We start from the raw sequence: 20,108 nt of genomic DNA, 5'->3' as shown, positions 1-20,108 counted from the left end.
ATGTAATATAGAATTTCTCATACGAGTCATTCTATATTAACTGGTAAGCTTAAAACATATGTTTCTTATCAAGTTTAAGATGTAGAAGTCGGTCTCTCACAAAGAGCCATAAAAAGTCAAGATGAACCAGATAAGGCCAGATAAAAGATTATGTTCTGAAGTTAATGGGCAATAATTCATCAATGAAGATAGTCCCAGAAAGTTCCCACCGTCAGAGTGGCGAGATACTTTTAGCGAATCAAAACCTCTAAATTTTATAAATTGAATGACGTTTCATTCAGATAAGAAGATACTTGCAACCACGCCCTCTCAGAATCTCACTTTAAAAACTCTGGACAGGCAAAATTGCGTGTCTTTTCTATATTTTCAATGGCTAGATAAAGCTGGGCCTCATCCAAACAATCCTTGCAAAGGGGGAAACCTGATGTAAATATCCCACTCATAATGTTTGCAATACTCCATCTAACGAAATAAAATGCCTTTTTAACAAAAGACGCCTAAGTATCTTCAATTATCTAGCCTTTAAAGACATAACATGACATATATATAATCGATTAAATAATAAACAATATTTTAGCGTATTGTTGAAATTAATTATAATTTCTGTTGTTAGATTTATTTTATCATTAATGAAAAATAGAAAGGTATGATTAATTAAAGAGAAGTAACAACTAAAAGACGCAATTTTTAAATTTGAGTTAGTTAAAACTGAAATCCAGAACTATTCAAAACATACATAATTTTTTTGATTTACATAAGGGCAGATGTAAGTGCACCCTCTTGGTTCCCTTAAGAGTTATGAGCATCTCTGAAAGAAAACAACTATATACAATGATTTGAAAGCAAAAAAAAAAAAAATTATAGATATTATATAGATTTATTCTCTTTTATAATATTACATTAAAGTGAAGGAAAAATACAACGAAATATAGTATTTTAGTTAAATAATAGTATTACTTTTAAGTAATGAAATGTTTCGAAATAAGTGATTTGGAGGAAAAATACATAAAAATTTGAAAATACTTAAACAATTTCATATATTTGTCATAAATATATACTAAATATCGTTAAAAAATTAAAAAAAAATTTTTTAAAGGAAATAAGGACTTATTTTTCATTTAGTTTGAAAAGGAATGACGAACAGTTTCATTCATTTTTTAAAATGTTGTTTATTATAAGCTGCATCTTATGGCCATCAATGAGTAAAGCATGAGAAAAGAACTAGCACATTGTCAATTAATTGAAGATTTATTACAATTAAAACACACACAGACATATACGTCTGGTATATGTTATGATATGGTCGGTATATATATATGCATACATGCCAACTTGTACTGTCGTTGAAAAAGATTTTACAAAGTGGCAGTAAAAAAACAATAAAGTTTGGAAGAATTTTCTAAAAAAAAAACTACTAAGACATCTATAAGCACAATTAGTCTACAAATAGATCTTTGTTAAATCTTTTTTAAAAAATTATTAATTCGTCGTGGTAGTTTAAATTTTTTTTTTGAAACTTCAAGATTTAATATACCATAAGACTAATGATGCAACCATTAAGAAAATTATGTCTCAACTGCCGTACAAGTGGACAGATAAGTATGTGTATACACACCATTCCTAGAGACTAAAGTTTGATCACTGAAGTTATAAGTTTAGGTGAGTGTATAATATTTCAAATTACCGATGAGCAGCTTTTCTCCTCTGAGTTAATTGTTTACTTTTAAACATGATAAAGATTTCTCATTTCCTCATCTTAACCATGTGCTTAGAAGTATCACATAATAGTCTCATATTAACTACTAATAACACACCTTTCTTTTTAAACTAATTTTTCTCGATGTTTCTTCCCATTTTCCTTTTTAAGAAAACCATCCCTAGCAGATAAATGTGTCAGGTTACTACAGACTTTTCCCTTTTCGTTTGTCAACCTCAATGAGGCTTAACAAATGACTTATTGATGTCTCTTTTTTTAACACCATGATTTCTACTTTCCACAATGGACAACTATTCAAAATTTCATTTTGTGACGTAGCTAAGTTGATTGTTAACTGATCGTAAAGCCAAAGCATAAAGAGTACTCAGAAAGCCCTCTTTTTGCTCCGAATCTAAACAAAAACCGGATCTGAGAAGTGCGAAGACGTTTTTTCCTTTCTCAAGTATACACAGAGTAGAGCTTGTGATGTAATAGAAACGGTTGAACCGCTTATAGTTTTTCTAGAGTAAGAACTCCCCTAGTCACTCGTCTGGACCCGTGGCGGTGACTATGGTAACGAGGTATAACTATTTCAAGTAGAGGTGTGGGGTCACTGTTTAGGACAGGTTTTGGCTCGGGTCAGCAAGAGGAAAGAAAAAATCTTTTCTTCAGTCAATTGAGTGAAGAGAAGTTACCCTCCCTGAAATGTGCTATTCTGATTTCCACAGCAGCAGACGCGCCTTGGACTTTGTGGAGTTCTTAACGTAAACAAATTATACCTTACTTCGGAGATTTTCTATTTGAATGTCTATAGAATTTATTTTGAACCGTGGCTATCAACAGAAAAACTACATTAAAATAAAAATATTGGAGATATGTGCATGAATCAAAGATTTAAAAAAAAAACAACAATATTTTACCTTTTTTAATTTAAATGGAATGCTAAAATGAACAGAGATAAGAAAGAAAATTCAAAAAAATAAATTTTTATTTATTTCAACAGTCCCAATAATTTTACAGTAACACAGAAATACACTATTTTCTTCAAAAAAATAAGTGATTAACAGTAATAAACCTATTGATAAACATTTACAGTAATTAATATAAGCCACACATTTAATACAAAATTGTAAACCAATTTCGCATGTACTTGTGAGTTTTTAAAATTATAATTCATAATATGAGAGAATACATTGTTCTGCAGTAATATTGCTTACATTCATACTTCAATAAATATAACTGAATAAAAATAAATGTGCACTTATGCTCATTTCATTTGACAAATACTAATTTTTCAATGAATAACAAAAACAATGCATAAAATTAATATTATGGAACTTGTATAAATATAAGTAAGACATAATATAGAACACTATGCTGATATGAACTAAACATTTTTAACCTTTCAATTCTTCCCAATTTATAGCTCAGTTTGTTTCAGCTTTTTGTTGTCCCTCTCAGAAAAGAATTTTCATTCTGAAATTTGTAAACATGTACGTTTAAACTTTCATGCTTATGATAGCTCACACGCTTGATATTTTACATCTTTGTTACCAATGCAAAAAAGATATGAGGATTTTCTTTGTCGCAGTATAAGAGAAATATAGATATAGTGTTGACAAACATTGAAATTTACACTTTTATATGTATAAAATTGTACTGTATATGAATCTAACGAAGTGTTTATGAATGAAAGGTTTGGCAGGATGTTGTAAATAACTTGATTTTAAAAAGATCAGCAGCGTATATATATATGATTTGATTAATTGAAATTACATACATTTGCTGACTTGTGTGCTCAATATAGGCTTATAAGTCATTGTCAAGTAGAAAATACAGATAGAACAATTCAGAGAAAGACATCACAAAGAATACATTCAGTGTTACGGCGGGATTCGAACCCGCTACCTCCACGCTTAACAGAGCGTTTGGACCAACGATACCGCTCGGCCCCTATATATATATATATGGTGCCAGCTCCTGTACACAAGGCTGTAATCTAATCTCAGTCCTCAGACCCGTAAGCTAGAAGTACCGCCAGTCAATGTAAGCTGATCCCTGTGCACGGCGAGGAAGCAGTGGGGATTTCCCGGAGAGAGAGCGTGATGGACAACGAACCGAAAAAGACGTGATGATATGCACTCCAAAGAGGAGTTATACAAAACTTTCAGACGAACTCTCATTTATTATTTTTTTGTTTGTTATTTAATCGTTAATTGTTAATCGTCCGTCCTTATGTAAATTTAATCTTCAATATATATGTTNATATATATATATACTGAAAGTATTTGTGATTCCAAACTTTGATTTAAATGTCACACAAGTAAAGTTTTCAAGTTTTTTATTTGGAACCTAATTAAAATAACAGTATATACTATACTGATTTTTTATTAGTTTTCAAGATCTAATATGGTGATAGCATAGCCTGCTGAAAACTCATTTTAAAAATGAAATAATTCTAGAAAATTGAAAAAAAAATTGTGACATTAAAATATTAAGTAACAGAATTTATTACTATCAAAAATTGAATACATTGTTTGAACAGAATCAATCATGATATTGGTGTTTTTTAAGATAAAAATTGATTTAGAAAAAAAAAATTGGTTATGAACTAAAGCAATTCTTTCAGCTGAATAAAATGATACAATTTACAGCTTAATTTTTCTAAAGCATATAAAAATCTATGATTACAACTTTCAAGTTAAGGTATTAATTAATGCATTAAACAATTTTAATATATCATGTGCTCTTTATATAAGCATCATCAGTCGAAATAATAAAAAAATGCAAAAATTAAAATTAACAATATATGATTTTAAACAGAATAATGGTGTAGTGATATTTATTTAGAAAAGTAAAAATTTAATTTTATTTTTTAATAGATTAATTTTTTGGTATTTTAAACCTTTTCATGTTTCATTTTTTAAAATATTTATGAAAAAATTCAATTTTAATAAAATTTTATCAGATTTTTTTCATTCTTTGTACCTTTCGCCAATCTTCATTCTTCTTCTTTTCTGCCACATTTTCATCAGGATAAATATTACAATAGCACAGATAACAGCTATTACAAATGTTCTGAAATTTAGAAAAAAACAGTAACACTGCACCATTATTTAAAATAAAATAATAAATAAATCTTATAAAATTCAAAGAAAATTTTCAAATTATAGTACTCAACTTTAAAAGGGTTTTTAAACTTTCAACGTCATTGAAAATTTTGGGGGAAAAAAGGGTGTGTTCCTCGAAAAATAAATTTAAACAAAAGAATTTAAAAAAAAAAAAAATTTGATTTTAAGGAGCACTTTAGAAGTANTAAAAATTCAAAGAAAATTTTCAAATTATAGTACTCAACTTTAAAAGGGTTTTTAAACTTTCAACGTCATTGAAAATTTTGGGGGAAAAAAGGGTGTGTTCCTCGAAAAATAAATTTAAACAAAAGAATTTAAGAATTAAACAAAAGAATTTAAACAAAAGATTGATTTTAAGGAGCACTTTAGAAGTAAAAAAATAAGCATGAAATTTTTTGAACAACACAGAATTAAATAAATCAAAATTTTAAAAATAAAACTTTATTATGTATAACTTATGAGATGTAAAAAATATTTTAAGCGGTACAAATAAAAAGTATAGTAATAGAAGCAAGGTTGATAATACATAATATAAGTTAAGATTTTTTTAATCAGAAACATTAAAACCAAGACTACGCAATAGTATGAAAGCATACTCTTTAACCTCACCAGTTCAACTTTTATTTAATCAATAGTTTAGAAAGTACAGAACAAAAATACATTGACAAAGTACATTCTGATAAATTATTTTTGATTCAATAAAAAAAAATTACTAATGCTATCAGTTTTAATAATTATACCTGGCATTATATAATGTTTTAAGACTACAATTTAAACTATGGTGCAGGTTTTAGTTTTTTTTTGTTGTAAATCTACCATTTTAGGTGGTTTTTTCTTTAATAATAATATCATATGACTTAAATATATTTTGCCTTAATGAAAGTGATACATACAAGTATATTTTATTTATAATGCTAAAAATATATTAAACGTAATTAAAAACATTTCAAAACGATCTCAGAGATCAACGTTGACTAGAAACAATTTGGTATAAAAGTTTGGAGAAACTATTTATAAGAAATGTAAACATTAAAAAATGAATTATTTAAATAAGTATAAAATAAAATGAAGTACTATATGATATTCATTTAGCAAAAATAATATTAACAAAGATAATTCCTATTAAAAATTTCAATTTTATTTAAACTAAGATTGGATTAAAATAGAAATTAGTATAAATAAATAAAAAATCTATAATTTAAAAAGCTAACTACAATTTAAGGATAACAGCTTTAAATACAAATTTATAATTTATTTTGAAAAAAGACACCTTTTTTTGTTAATTATTTTAACTTAAATTAGAAAATAGAATGAAGAAAAGAGAAAATATAAAGTAAAAAAAAAAAAAAAAAAANAAAAAAAAAAAAAAAAAAAAAAAAAAAAAAAAAAAAAAAAAAAAAAAAAAAAAAAAAAAAAAACAATTAAAGCCATAATATGAAAAATGTGTCATTTTTTACATCATCCCAAGAAATTATAGAAACATCATAAGGCATAAGTAGATTATGTCGCAATTAAAATTTGAATGATAGGAAGAGAGAATTTTCTTATTGACATAAACTATTTTCTTATTGACATAAGACAATAGTTTGCAGTGATGCAGAATATAAGCATAAGGAAACTTATTCTAAAAAGATGGTAAAAAAAAAGATATAAATATACATTAAATAGCAAAAACACATAAAGGCATCATAATATATCGGAGAAAATCCATACATCTATTAGATAAATTATTACATAGATTTCTGACTAGTTTCAGTTTAAATTAAACATTTAATTGATTATTTATTAAATATGCACATGTCAAACATTGCATACATCAATGCAATGCTGGCTTAATTAGATATCACAGTTATTTAGATAAACACAAACAGAAGTGAATTAAAAAAACATATTTACTACATGTAAATTAGTTTTAATCTGTATTGTTAATTAAGTCGATAAAGGTTAAATAAATAGTTGAAAATATCTAAACAAGAAAACAATTGAATGTTTAAAAAACTAAACGGATAATACAGAGGAAAAAAAAAAGAAAAGAACCATAAAAGAAGAATCATAAGAAACAATAAATATTAATATTTCATTTGATAAATTAAGATAAACATGCAACAATAGTATAAATTAAGTAAAAAATGGGCAACAGAAACTTGATTTAGGACACTATAAACAAAAATATTAATGAGAAATTGAGCAATTACAGCAAGTGTTACCAAAATGAGCACAAAATTGAAACAAACATAAACTAGCAAGTAAATTAATGATATAACGTCGGTAGTTAGCTAATGAAAAAAAACTAAAATTTTAAAATTACATAACATTTAACATTGTTCTGAAGAATAAACAGTATAGTAAGTAGATAGTATGTAAATATTTGATTTATTTGAGCATTAAATAAAAAAATTTCTACTTTCAACTTGTTTCTCCAAAAAGGCAAAAAAATTTTTAAAAAAATTGTTTACTTTATTTGAAAGGCTGAAATTTTTTTTAAAATAGTAATAAGATATAAATAAGATTTCATATGACAAAATACAAAATTTGAGCAAAATCTGATTAAGAAATGAAGATCTAAAAGTATTTCGTCCTCAAAATTTTATGATTAAAAATCGTTTTTTTTTTTAAATTTTCTAAAACTGAAAATCTAGTAATTAAAACAAAAGTTCATTGTGATACATACATAAATATATTTATTTCTTTTTGGCTCATTTCACCAGAAGTCAAAATTTAAAAGTCAACAAAGAGTCAAATTTAAAAGTCAACAAAGAGTCAAATTTAAAAGTCAACAAAGAGTAAATAAATTATTTCGAAACAGATAATTAAAATGTACAGTAAATAAACAGGTTTTTGAAGTGGAAATAGTCAGATTATAGCAAATAGTTCATGGAAGGACATAAAAGTGAAAAACTATATGTGAAACTACAGTAAAAGTTTTATTTAAAATCTATTTGAATATAAATAGTTTATTTGAATTTAACACTGAAGAATAAATAAATAAAATATATATATATTAATCAAATAAATAAACCATTTTGATCTCATATTTATTTGAGCATTATTGAAAATAAACATTCACTCCAGACAACCTACATTATGACAATCCTTATTGAGAGTTATAAAAAACATTTTCTTTAAACTTAAGACTTTACAGGTTAGCTCAATGTGTTCTTAGGCATTTTTTTTAAATAAAGAAATAGTGCTGAGGGGAACAGTAAGAGAAAATTAATTTTACTAGATATCAAGCTTGGTCAAAGGAAAAAAACAATTTTTATCACAAATTCATCTTAGAGTTGGCATAATTTAAATCCCTTGATAAAATCAAAAGTTAAATCACTTAATTTAAAAAAAAAAAATCATTGATTTAAATCAACTAATAATTTTAATAAAAAAAATCGGTTCATAATTTCAAAAAAATAAGTTTATTTAGGATCATTCATAAATAAATATGTCCCTAAAGCTGTGATTTTTTAAAAGTCTGATTTCATTGATATCGAAGGTCTTATCCAGAGAAATTATGAAGGAGTAATGCAAGTTAATTATAAGTTAATGGTCAAATCAAACTTAAAAGAGAGAGAGATTAAATGGGGATTTGAAATTTTTAAAACATAACCTTCCATTAATTATGCGTAAAATAACACACTATTTAATAAATACATTTCAACCAATCAGTTTCAAATTTATTTAAATGCCTTTAAAGCTTATTAGTTTGATTAGATAAATTACAAAGAAAAGCTTCCTCAACAAAAAGTAATTATTAATAAATGATTTCTTTTATTTAGGTTTCCTGGTCTAGATTTATTTATTCATTTGATATGTAACAGACAAATAGAGTCCCTTGTCTTTACAAATTATCACGAAAGTATAGTATGAAATTAATTTTTAAAAATTATATAATTAAATTATTTTAACCAGAATCGTTAAAAATATTCAGTACTTTAGTTACATAGTTTTCAAATTATATTAAGCATTATTAATATATTTTATCAGAACTTTGACTGAAGATTTAATCATGATTTATGGCAACCTTGACTTTTTAAGGAATTATTCTTTCATAATCACAAAAGTTATTTGAAAACAAAAAATTGATATTTTAACAGGCTAGGTACCAGTTAAAAATATCCAAGAATGATTCAAGACAAATTTTTCTGTTTTTTTTAAAATTTATTTTATTTTTTTCAGCATAAGAAAGGTCATCTTATTCATCAGACTTGAATCTGACAAATTCAAGGTAGGAACAAGAAAATTTAAACTAAATCTCATGGTATCCTTAACGAAAACTCTTGGGCAAGGAACGAAACAGAAAATCAATAGGTGTTTAGTGTAAAACAGTAGAAAATACTGTTACACATTTAAGGCATTGCACTGAGGCCAAAAAAAGTAATTTTGAAAATGTGTTCAAGTTTATATGAAAGCTTTTTCGGGACAAAATTTTTTGCAATTAAATTAACACGTTGCCAGAGTTATTTCGTTTACAATTATACGTTTATAATAATCATACTCTGTACGCATATTTCTGTTGATTTGGCAGGTCTTCATGCCCACATGCAAACAATAGGCAAAATAATAACTTAAGAGTACATATATAGTAAAGAATATAGTATACAATATCAAAATAGTCAAACAAAATATATTATTTAAGTAAAAGTTTCAATTAGATTATATTAGATTAATTTTTAAAAGTTTCAATTACATTAAATAATAGAGAAAGCGTTTGCTTGGTTTTCTATCAGGAAAAGGTAGGTAGTACACATATGTATTTTTGCAGGTGGTCTCTTTTATTTCATCACAGCCAATTAAACCTAGTTGTTTGTCGAAGCATATGTACATGGATGTGAGTATGGGATGTTCGTATTCCTAGAGTAAATAATACACTTTAAAAACACAAAAAATGAATGACAGGGAAAGAAATAAGAATAATGGAATCAACTTACTTGGTGATTCTTGCAGAATAATTTTATAGTAACATTCACGTTTGAATATATGGCATCTTGAATGGTCTGTAACTGAAATATACATAAATATATCATTTCAAAATTTAAAGAATGTAGAAACTGATAAAGATATAAATGACATAAATAGGTCTGTAGTCTAAATGAGAGTCAAATATATTCTTGCAGAAGCCAAAATTTAAAAAAAAGGACAATTAATCTGAATGAGTATAATATAATGAATAAAATACTGTTTAATATTGAAAACATTTGAAAAAGTCAAAGTATTATAGGAGTTTTTTTTTAAAGAGCAATAATTGAAAAAGCAATACATTTGAGTGGTCTTAACATATAAAAAATTGAAGGTATTATATGAGCTTTCTTTTAAATGAGACTTTAATAAAGAGCAATATATTTTCATGGTCTGTTGCAGTATAATAAAAGAATTGTAGTACCTCTGAACTAAAAAATTAATTTTTACTAAATAAATAAAATCATTATGAATAATTAACTCATCCTCTGCTCCAAAAAGACTGCTAAATCGAAAAATCAATTAAAGAAAAATGGAAGGAGATAGAAATGTAGAATTCATTCTGTTCCGTTTGGACCAGTATTTTATTTTCACCAGATTTTAAAATCAGTTACACTGTTTGGCAATAGATGGCATTGCATCCAATATTCTCCTAATAAACACTATTTATTTGAAAACATTGAATTGATAAAACAAAGTGATGCAGTTTGAAGTCTGATGTCTATTTTTATGAAGGAAAAACTATGTAAACATGTCATGCTATGTTAAAATTATATTAATTATCAAAACATCTTGCAATAAATAATGGAAAATTAGTTTTGAAAATGCAATTTTGAATAGTTAATTCAATTCATTACTAAAATAAATAAAATTGTTTAATAGTTAGATATTTTTCTTACATGAAAATTCTAAAATGCAATTTAAAAACTTAATTAATATGGTTTTAATTGATCATGTTGTAGCCGCAAACAATTTTTTAGAGCACTTAATTACTTGAGCATTTTAAATAATAAAAGTACTTTTAAAAATGTGCAAATAAATACTTAAAAAGTGTACTTTTTAATTGCTCAACTTCTTTTTATCATCATAAATTTATATTTCTTACCGAATAGGGCTGGTCCTTACTAGGCTCTATTCCAGCTCCCTTTATAAACCTAAAAGATAGTTATATTGATGAAGGAAGATTGCTTGGATTTTTTGTTGACCACAGAAAATGGTCAGTGCTTTGTAGCATATCTTTAGAGTGTATGTTCAAAATTAAAATTCAGTTGTGTTTTTTTTATTTTTAGAAAATAAATCATAAATTCACAAAGAAAAACATTATTTCTTTTATTAAGAATCTTAAAAGAAAATATTCTACGACACTCTCAAATGATGCTACTAAATATATGCATTTGTACAATGATTGGTCAAATCTACTTAAAACTCAACTTGTATAATATTTGGCCACTTGCTTAATAGTTGGTAAAATCATTTGCAGCATATGTTGCTAAAATAATAGTTTTAAAGTTGTAACCTTTATATAGCTTTTTTTCCCCCTTCTATTCTTTTGGTAAGGAATGTTATGTTATTTCATATTATTTATTATCCTTTTTAGTCCTTAAACAAAGTATAATGAACTGGTAAAAATGATTAATTGCTAAATGTTAAGTTTTAACATTAAAAAGAGATAAACATGACAAAACATACTGATAAATATCAAACTGATCATGAAGTTGATATTTGATATAAAAAATGTGATCATGAAAAAACTAATCAAGAAGTTGATATAAAAAATTTTGCTAAAATAATAGCCTTAAAGTTGTAACCTTTACATAGTTTTTTTTTTTCCTTCTATTCTTTTGGAAAGGAATGTTATGTTATTTCATATTATTTATTATCATTTTTAGTCCTTAAACAAAGTATAATGAACTGGTAAAAATGATTAATTGCTAAATGTTAAGTTTTAACATTAAGTGAGATAAAAAAAATTACAAAACATACTGATAAATATCAAACTGATCGTGAAGTTGAAGACTATTTTTGAAGTATTTGTGCTCAGTGTTCATATCAGTTTCAGTAGCTGCACAAGTACCATGTTTTTGCCACTCATGTTTCCTGTAAATAACATCGTAATTGTAATATTCTAAAAAAGATGTGAAACATTTTAAAAATAAATAGTCATTATAAACTATGGAAAAAAGAAGTCATTTTAAACAACGGGAAAAAGAGACAAATAAACTATAAATATAAAATAAAAACTATCCAAAACTTGTAAGGGACCACAGCGAAAAATTCACTTTCTTTATTGTTTGCAAGCAAAGGGAGCAATTATTGAAAGCAAACTATATTTTTTGAAGATAAATTTTATTTTTCTTGTTGAAAATAGGGTGTTTATTATTTTCTCTGCAATTATGAGTCTTTTCATTTTGAAAATAAATTGCATAAGAAATAAACAAAATTTAACAATATAACTTTCCGTAACTTGTGAAAGAATAGTATAATACTTAAAAAGAAGTTTAGTTTTTACTCATTTTTGAAATCATAAAATAATACTTTAAAAAAAAAAAAAAAAAAACATCAAAGTCCTTTTTTCTTTTGCCAAATTTATTTTCCCTTAAAGCATACCAATCAGCTGTGCTGTTTCCCTTTTAAGATAGGATTTGTTCATCTGTGTTACAAGCCTTTGTAATAAAAAGGCAAGCGATAATTGAAAAATTTATGCTTTGTTTTGAAATTTCCTTCAGGAGAAACACTTAAATAATTTTCAATGCTAGCTTCGTATAAGTATGTACACAGAGTTGTCACTTATCTGTAAAAAAAATTCCCCGTGTTTTCCCTGCACATATTATGCACAATATATTATGAGGAAACACAGATTCACTGTGCTCTTATGTGCTATACTAGGATACGGATGCTAGTTTCAGTTGCTGGAAACACTTAGAGAAGTAAAGAACAGCTCAACATAAAAGAAATAATGCTTTAATAAATTAAATATAGCTGAAATATCATCCTTATATATCTCATAGATTATGCTTTAAGAGGTTTGCAGTTTTTAAAAAACAAAAATTGCCTATTTTTCCTAGTTAGTAAGGAAAAATTCAAAATTCCCTGCATTTTCCCTGTTATTTTAAGTGATTTTTAAATTCCCTGTATTTTCCAGGTTTTCCCTATTCTCCCTGTGGAATGGCAACCCTGGTACAGTAAATAAATAAAGAAAATTGTTTTCTGGGCACAAGTAATATCAAGTAAACTTCTTTTTCCCCCTGATCATTTGCTCTTATCTTTATTAGGAAAAGTGTGAATTGAAAAGAACTTATGAGTGTTATAAGTGATCTGCCTATTCTTGATACTAAGTAAAATTGAGAACAATTTCAATCTTCATTTAAAATCTAATTAATCTAAAAAATAAAAACACAGATTAAAAAACTATGTTTTTTTTATTTAAAAAAAAAGTGAACTAAATACTTTTGCATTCTGCTTTTATGTGATTATTGACATTGCATTTTTTCCACTTATATCTAAAAAAAAATTTTGTAACTGGTAATATTTGTATATAGAGACCAAGTTACAAGATAAAAATACTTCTATGGAAACAAAATTTTAAATAAATTAATAATTTTTAACTGCCATTATATTTTTATTTATAATTTTTCTGCTTTTCTTTAAATTTGCAATATGTAAATAACAATACAATGAGTAAAAAATACAACATTAAAAATTATGTTAAATTAGAATAACTAAAAAAAATATAACAGCACATAATTGCAGAATAATAAAAAGCTATTTACCAGAACGAAATTTCTGAAGAATGAGCATATATGTTTGGCCATTTTGCTTCTAACTGCACAATAAGATCCTGAAATTCACATAAAAATAAATACATAGTGAGCACAGTGCAAGTCGTGATTCAAGAACCACAAAAAAAATTTTTTCCTTTAAAACTTTATTTCCCTAATGCTTAAACTCCATTTTGAGAAAAGGTTCCAAGAATGGCCTCTAAGCTCATAAGAATTATTCTTTTTGACAGGCATTATTACTAAGTATTTTTTTGATGGCAGAATCAAATGCTTAGATGGTAGTTTTTTTATTTAAAAGTTTTTATTTATAATATAACTAAGCAAAAGATCTAACACATTTACTTGTAAACCACATTAACTTTACAGTCTGTAAAGCAAACCATAATTGATAAATTTTGTAATGCAAATAATGAGTAATTGTATGGAAATTCTCATATTTTAAACTATTTGCATTTAAAAATTATTTTAAAGCATAGTATTGATCTGTTCCACAAATATATTGCTGTGCTTAGTAGACAAATTTAATGAAATGATCTATATAATGCAAAGCTTCAAGGCTTACTTTGTAAAGACCTACTGTATATACAATTGTGAGAATAATTTTTCTCCCCTTAGAATTCAACATTGCAACAACAAAAAAGCGCATTTAGATTAAAGTCTATTTTCTTAGATGAATTTGAATATCATTAAACACGTTTATTTTAAGAAATAATAAAATATAAAACATTTTATGTTAAACCAATAAACAAATCAATTATAAATGAAAAGAACCTTACTAATTGAATGCACAAAATAATAAACTGATTATTTCAGCTTTACCTTTAAAAGTTGAGGTTTAAAAGGCCAAGAACCATTGCAAAAGCTTGGATATCCTTTATGGTTTGTGGGCCTAAAATTTTTAATTTGAATTCATAATATATAAAAATATGTATAATAACCATAAATGTATATGAAACAAGACTGCAAATGTGACCTAAGATTGTGACATGCATGTATGAAAACACTATTTTGCAGAAAGTGAAATTTCAAATCATAAACTGTTGAAATCATCTATATCCATTCTTTAATGATAAATGTATTAAAAGTATAATTTTTTGTATAGTTTCTTTATTATGAAGAAAAATAGTGAGATGACACTTCTAGAACAAATAATCCATCATATGTATACAGAATGTAACCATTTTGTTAAATAATATAAGTTAATAAAAGTTTCATCTTTCACACTTTTTTTTATCTACTAATTTTCTGTATATTACTATAACTAGTAAAAATAATAAAATATTTAGATTTAACAGACTTTTTCTTTACAACATTCGTGAAATAAATTTTTTTAAAAATAATTTGCATTTTGATTTTGTGAAATACTGTAGCCTAGTATGATGTTAATAAGAGCATTTGGATGTATTATACATTTTTTTGCATTGCTCAAAAAATAAATACAATCACTTAAAAATATGCCTATTTTTCAGAATTAAAAAACATTCAAACAGGAATTTACTTTCATAACAAAAAAATTCATGATTAGTATTTTCTTTTAATTGATTGCACAATGATTGTTGTTCTAGAAAAAGACTTTACAATGTTTTTAAAAGGTAATATAAGGTCAAATAATCATTCATTTTCATTCTAAGACAATCGTTTTTTTTTTGTTTTTTTTTTTTAGATTGCAAAAGAAGAAAGTAACCAACAAAAAAAAAAGTAATTGTTTATTGTAACTTTAATGAACAAAGAAGTGAAAACATATTTGTATGTTATCATTATTGTTATTTTACCTTGATGAGTGGAAGAACCATTATTTATTCCCAGAGTTTATTATTCCCATTATTATTCCATAGAGTAATGTGGTGGATGCATGTAAGTGCATACATGGACAACTACAGTCTGAGATTGAAGGGAACCAAATTTATTAATTAAAAATGGTGATGAAACTCTATGCATCATGAAAGTTGAATTTTAAGTTTTGCACATTATATCAAAATATAAAAATTTATTATCAAAAAAAAAGTTCCTTATTTAGAGAAAATTCCTTAATTAGAATTAAGTAAAAATGCATCTTATAAATGATTGACAAATACTAAGTAATGAGCAAAAACTAAGTAATAGCATACCACAAGCCATGTATGCTCCAAGTTGACACTACTTCAGAAATTGAGCACTGAATCAAAAGAAAAGCAAAATTAATTTAGAAATAATTTCAAGTTTACAAATGCTAAAACATTTATGTTATGGGAAGCCTTAATATTGTAAATAAACAATACCAGTAATTAGGCATTTTTGACAAATAGCTGGGTCACTCTATTGAATCAGCTGCTACTCACTATATGGCTGCCATTTTTATAATTGCTAATAAAAAAACTAAAAAAACAAACTTGAATAGCAACTATACTGGGATCATAATTTCCCCCCACAAAATACTGTAAAGTCTTAATAACTATGGGAAGTAAAATGAAAGATTAAAACCTATATTCAAAGTGTGAATTCATTCCCCCCCCCCCAAAAAAAAACATTAAAATTTACATAATGCCAGACCTTTACTAACTCCTATTTCTAAAAAATTTTAATATTTAAATTTTTTTTTCAATCAGAAAATGTTTTAAGTGACATATCAACCTACAAAAAAAGCTGTCTTGTCATAAAGTTTAAATTAGACAACAAAATTAATCTTATACAAATCTATTTGATTCTTACAATCATGCTTTAAAGTCAGAAAATGTTTTTAGTGACATAAATTTACAAAAAAAAAAAAAAAAAAAAAAANAAAAAAAAAAAAAAAAAAAAAAAAAAAAAAAAAAAAAAAAAAAAGCTAAAGCTGTCTTGTCATAAAGTTTAAATTAGAAAACAAAATTAATACTACACAAATCTATTTGATTCGTAAATGTTTCACACGTCTATTTGAATCCATCTTTGTACATTTAAATCTTGATTGACTAAATCCGCACTAGATCCAATACTGTGCTGAAATGGCTAAAGAAATTTTATTATTTTTATCCCACTTATTGCTATCATATTTGCACTTAATTTTTTTGTGATTAATTAAATGTACCTCCTGAGGAGAAAATTTAAGAAAAATTCATTTTCTGGGTGGAAGGGAGTTTCTAATTAAAAATCAGTAGTTATTACTATGTGGTTTATTTACATATACTTAAAAAAACACAGTAGATTAAATACATTTAGATCTAAGTGTTTCCAATATAAATAGAGAAATGCCCATGATTTTGGTGCCACAGAAGACAAATACATGCATAGAGATACATTTAAAATTTATAACAATAACATACTTCTGAAAAGAAAAGATTCTAATTATAATTTAGGTTATTAACTAATAGCTAAAAAGCACTGATAGTTTTTATCATGAAATAATAAACTATGCCTTAAGCCAGTCTCAGAGCAAGCATGATTTTAAACTAAAAAGTAATAAAAATTAAAATTACAAAAAATTTCTCAAATTTTTGATTATAATACATCAGAAATATTTGCAAAGAATATCGATTTGAAATGTTTGCAAAGAAATAATATAATCATATGCTTATAAGGTATAATTTATCAATACCAATTATGAAGAAAAAATTTGAAAGCCAGTGAATTTTAAAACTGATAGTAAACCAATAACAAAAATTTGAATTCAAATATGTCAGAAAGCTAGATTATTTCAAATAGATATTAAACTTAGTCAACAGAAACCATACCTGTTCTTAAACTAATCTGAAAAATACTAAACAAAAAGATTTTAATCATAATTTTCATAACATTCAAAATTTTTTATAAATTTTTAATAAATCATTGATAAAAAACTTTAACAGAGTACTCTGTTGCTGAAATTTTATTACTTTGTTAACTTTAACAAAATAATAAAATTTCAGCAATTTCTTATTTATTCCTTTTACAATTGAAGATTAATTTCTAGGATTTATAATTGCAACATGTAAGGCCACCTCTTTTACAAAAAAAAAGAAGATTCCTAAGAAGAAACTTTAAATATTTGAATCAAGGATTCTGATGAAGCATTAATATGCTACAGAACAAATTTCTTTTAATTAACATTTTTAATAGATTTCTGACTAAGCTCATAATTTATAATTTCAGTGATCATCAATGATAAAACCACTGGATTATAAAATTAGGAATGGCAAGTTGGATAGTTTTTACCATCATGTCAAAAACCCAGATTTTTTAATTTTATTTCAATCAATTAAAATGTAAGTAAAAAATGTAGTGTAAATTTTAAAGCATTAAATTTAAAAAAAATCTCATAAAGGACATTTAACAAAAAATGATTCTAGATTATTGATAAAATATAATATATTTTTTTGTTATGGTTATACCAGAATTTCCTATGTCTTAATTGAAATAAATATGATGCTTGTAATATTTGTCTACATTTATAGGTCCTATTTAATCATACATATTTCATTATTAATTTTAAATAACAAAGCATTTCATGCATTACTCTAAAAATTTTGATTTTAGTATTTCATTTATGTTAGGAGAGAAAAGGGTTACCATTTATCTTGGCCAAGAATTTTTTGATAAATCTTTAATAATTTATATTTTATAGCATATTAAAATAATTATATAAATATGTACATTAAACGAAAAATTAATAGTTGATTAGTAAGAAAATTTTGTTAAAATTTATTATTTACTGCACCATAACATAAGAAAAAATTAAGGTTTTAAAAATAAGATGCTTTTTACCAATAAAACTCTGTTATGTCAAAAACCAGTTTTTGACATCAGAAACCTTTTTCTTGTCGGAATTTACTTTCTTAAGTTCTGAAAGATATGTTTTATATAGCAGATAACAGATTCCAGTTTATGAAAAAAAGGAAAAACACTTCAACAGTAGATTCCACTTCTTGGTGAAATGAAAGATCATAATTAAAAAAAAGAATGAAACAAAGTGGAGAAAGCAAACAAGTCCAAATGAAATCTGCTTATCAATAAAGTTATTAAATGCCCATCATCATACAATATCAATTATAATAATTTATTGATTAACCCCTTAATAGTGACATATTTCAGAAAAATGGAAAATTTTTTTGACTGTTTAATTTTGTTCTTTATATTATTATCAAGTTAGAAAATGGTTTTTTATTGCAAAAATAAAATTTTTAATTCAATAACTACTGTATTATAATTTTTACATACACATAAAAAAAATAATGGATTACACACACATCTTATTCAATTAGAGAAAATTAAACAAAATTTTAAAGCTAAATATATAGTATAATATAATATAAAAACAGATCAATATGATTTTCAATACATAAATTTTACAAATCTTATACAGTATGGTATATCCCCAAACCCCCACCCACATTTCCCTCCCTCGACTGAAGTCGTAATCTGTGAAAAACTAGGACCACTAATGCCACCAGGAAAATAGTGAATTAAGTATCTGAAAGTAGAAACGAACGCAGCTCAAGCTTCACAACATAAACGTTAATTTTCCTTCTGCCCAAGTCAGTTCAGACACCACAAATACTGCACTAAGTAGTTGCCCGAACTGGATGCAGGCGACACTGGCAAAGGGTTAACTCTTATAGTTAAGGTAAAATGAAGCTGTCACATCAGAAAGGATATATTAAATTAACTGAAGAATTGATTGATTAGGTACCTTACGCATTTCATACGATAAACCATATATGTTTTGTTAGTTATTTGATCAAATAAAAAAAGTGGGTTAGAGTGTGTGTGAACAGTTTTAAACCAGTTTGTGGTCATATTATATTATGATTCAATGATGAATAAAGGCTGAGTTAACACTTTTATATTAATTTTAAGCATAATTTGTTAACTAGCAACAGGCCTAAGAGGCAAGATTTGAGCATCAAGTATTTAAATTTATCTTTGACACCCAATGTAATATTGAAAATTACAAAACCTTTTAGAAACTCTCAAATGATTTTAAACGTTTAATTGAAAATTCTGCTAATCAAATAACAAGAAGCAAATATTTTTAGACTTTTCAGCAAATTAAAAAATGAAGCTCATATTTAGTCAGAATATAAAGTGTAAATAGAATATAAGTGTCAGAATATAAAGTGTACCAACTAAAGTGAAATATAAATGTAGCATTTAATTCAGCTTTAAAAGTTTAACTCTTAAACCTTTTGTTCCCCATAAGTGTAGATGTATATTATTTTATAAAATCAATCCTTTTATAAAATCAAATGTCCTCAGAACTAATGTGATTTTAATAAGTATACTTAAGAAAAATTTCAAAACTTTTGACTTGAAAAGTTTCAACTATTTATAAAACTTTAGCATAACTTATATAACTTTTTATTTAAGCATAAAATTTTTTGTTTCGTTAATTTTTAAAACTGTTTAATTAGCATTGAATTTTTTAAAAGCGTAACCAAAATTACAAATTAAGTAAATAAATAATAAAATGAAAATTTACATGATGACAAGACATTTTATTTTAAAAAACAGATTGCATATGATATGTTACAGATTGAACCTGCAACATATGAAACATTAAAGTGTAGTTAAAACTATTAACCTCCCAAAATTCCACACTCAGTTTAGAATTTTAAATCCAGT

General features: G+C 25.3%; 1 protein-coding gene across 3 annotated transcripts in view; it reads right to left on the bottom strand.

The window, feature by feature from the left end:
- Positions 1-20,108, bottom strand: part of LOC107438321 (ribonuclease Oy) — a 25,610-nt gene that overhangs the window by 2,258 nt on the left and 3,244 nt on the right. For 2 of the 3 annotated variants that reach the window (XM_071184248.1, XM_043045463.2), the window contains exons 3-11: positions 15,665-15,711; positions 14,376-14,445; positions 13,548-13,615; positions 11,761-11,874; positions 10,883-10,931; positions 9,750-9,821; positions 9,509-9,672; positions 4,685-4,774; positions 2,667-3,172 (exon numbers count right to left, since the gene is read on the bottom strand). In XM_071184248.1, coding sequence (XP_071040349.1) covers positions 3,154-3,172; positions 4,685-4,774; positions 9,509-9,672; positions 9,750-9,821; positions 10,883-10,931; positions 11,761-11,874; positions 13,548-13,615; positions 14,376-14,445; positions 15,665-15,711 — 693 coding nt within the window. In that variant the 3' untranslated portion in view covers positions 2,667-3,153. Of the gene's footprint in view, positions 1-2,666; positions 3,173-4,684; positions 4,775-9,508; positions 9,673-9,749; positions 9,822-10,882; positions 10,932-11,760; positions 11,875-13,547; positions 13,616-14,375; positions 14,446-15,664; positions 15,712-20,108 lie in introns of those variants that run through there. The other variant, XM_043045462.2, reaches the window with a different exon arrangement.

The sequence above is a fragment of the Parasteatoda tepidariorum genome, chromosome 1 (genome assembly GCF_043381705.1).
Source record: "Parasteatoda tepidariorum isolate YZ-2023 chromosome 1, CAS_Ptep_4.0, whole genome shotgun sequence".
Classification (NCBI taxonomy): Eukaryota; Metazoa; Arthropoda; class Arachnida; order Araneae; family Theridiidae; genus Parasteatoda; species Parasteatoda tepidariorum.
The sequence above is the reverse complement of the archived record's forward strand: the minus strand, read 5'-3'. Positions and strand labels throughout refer to the sequence as shown.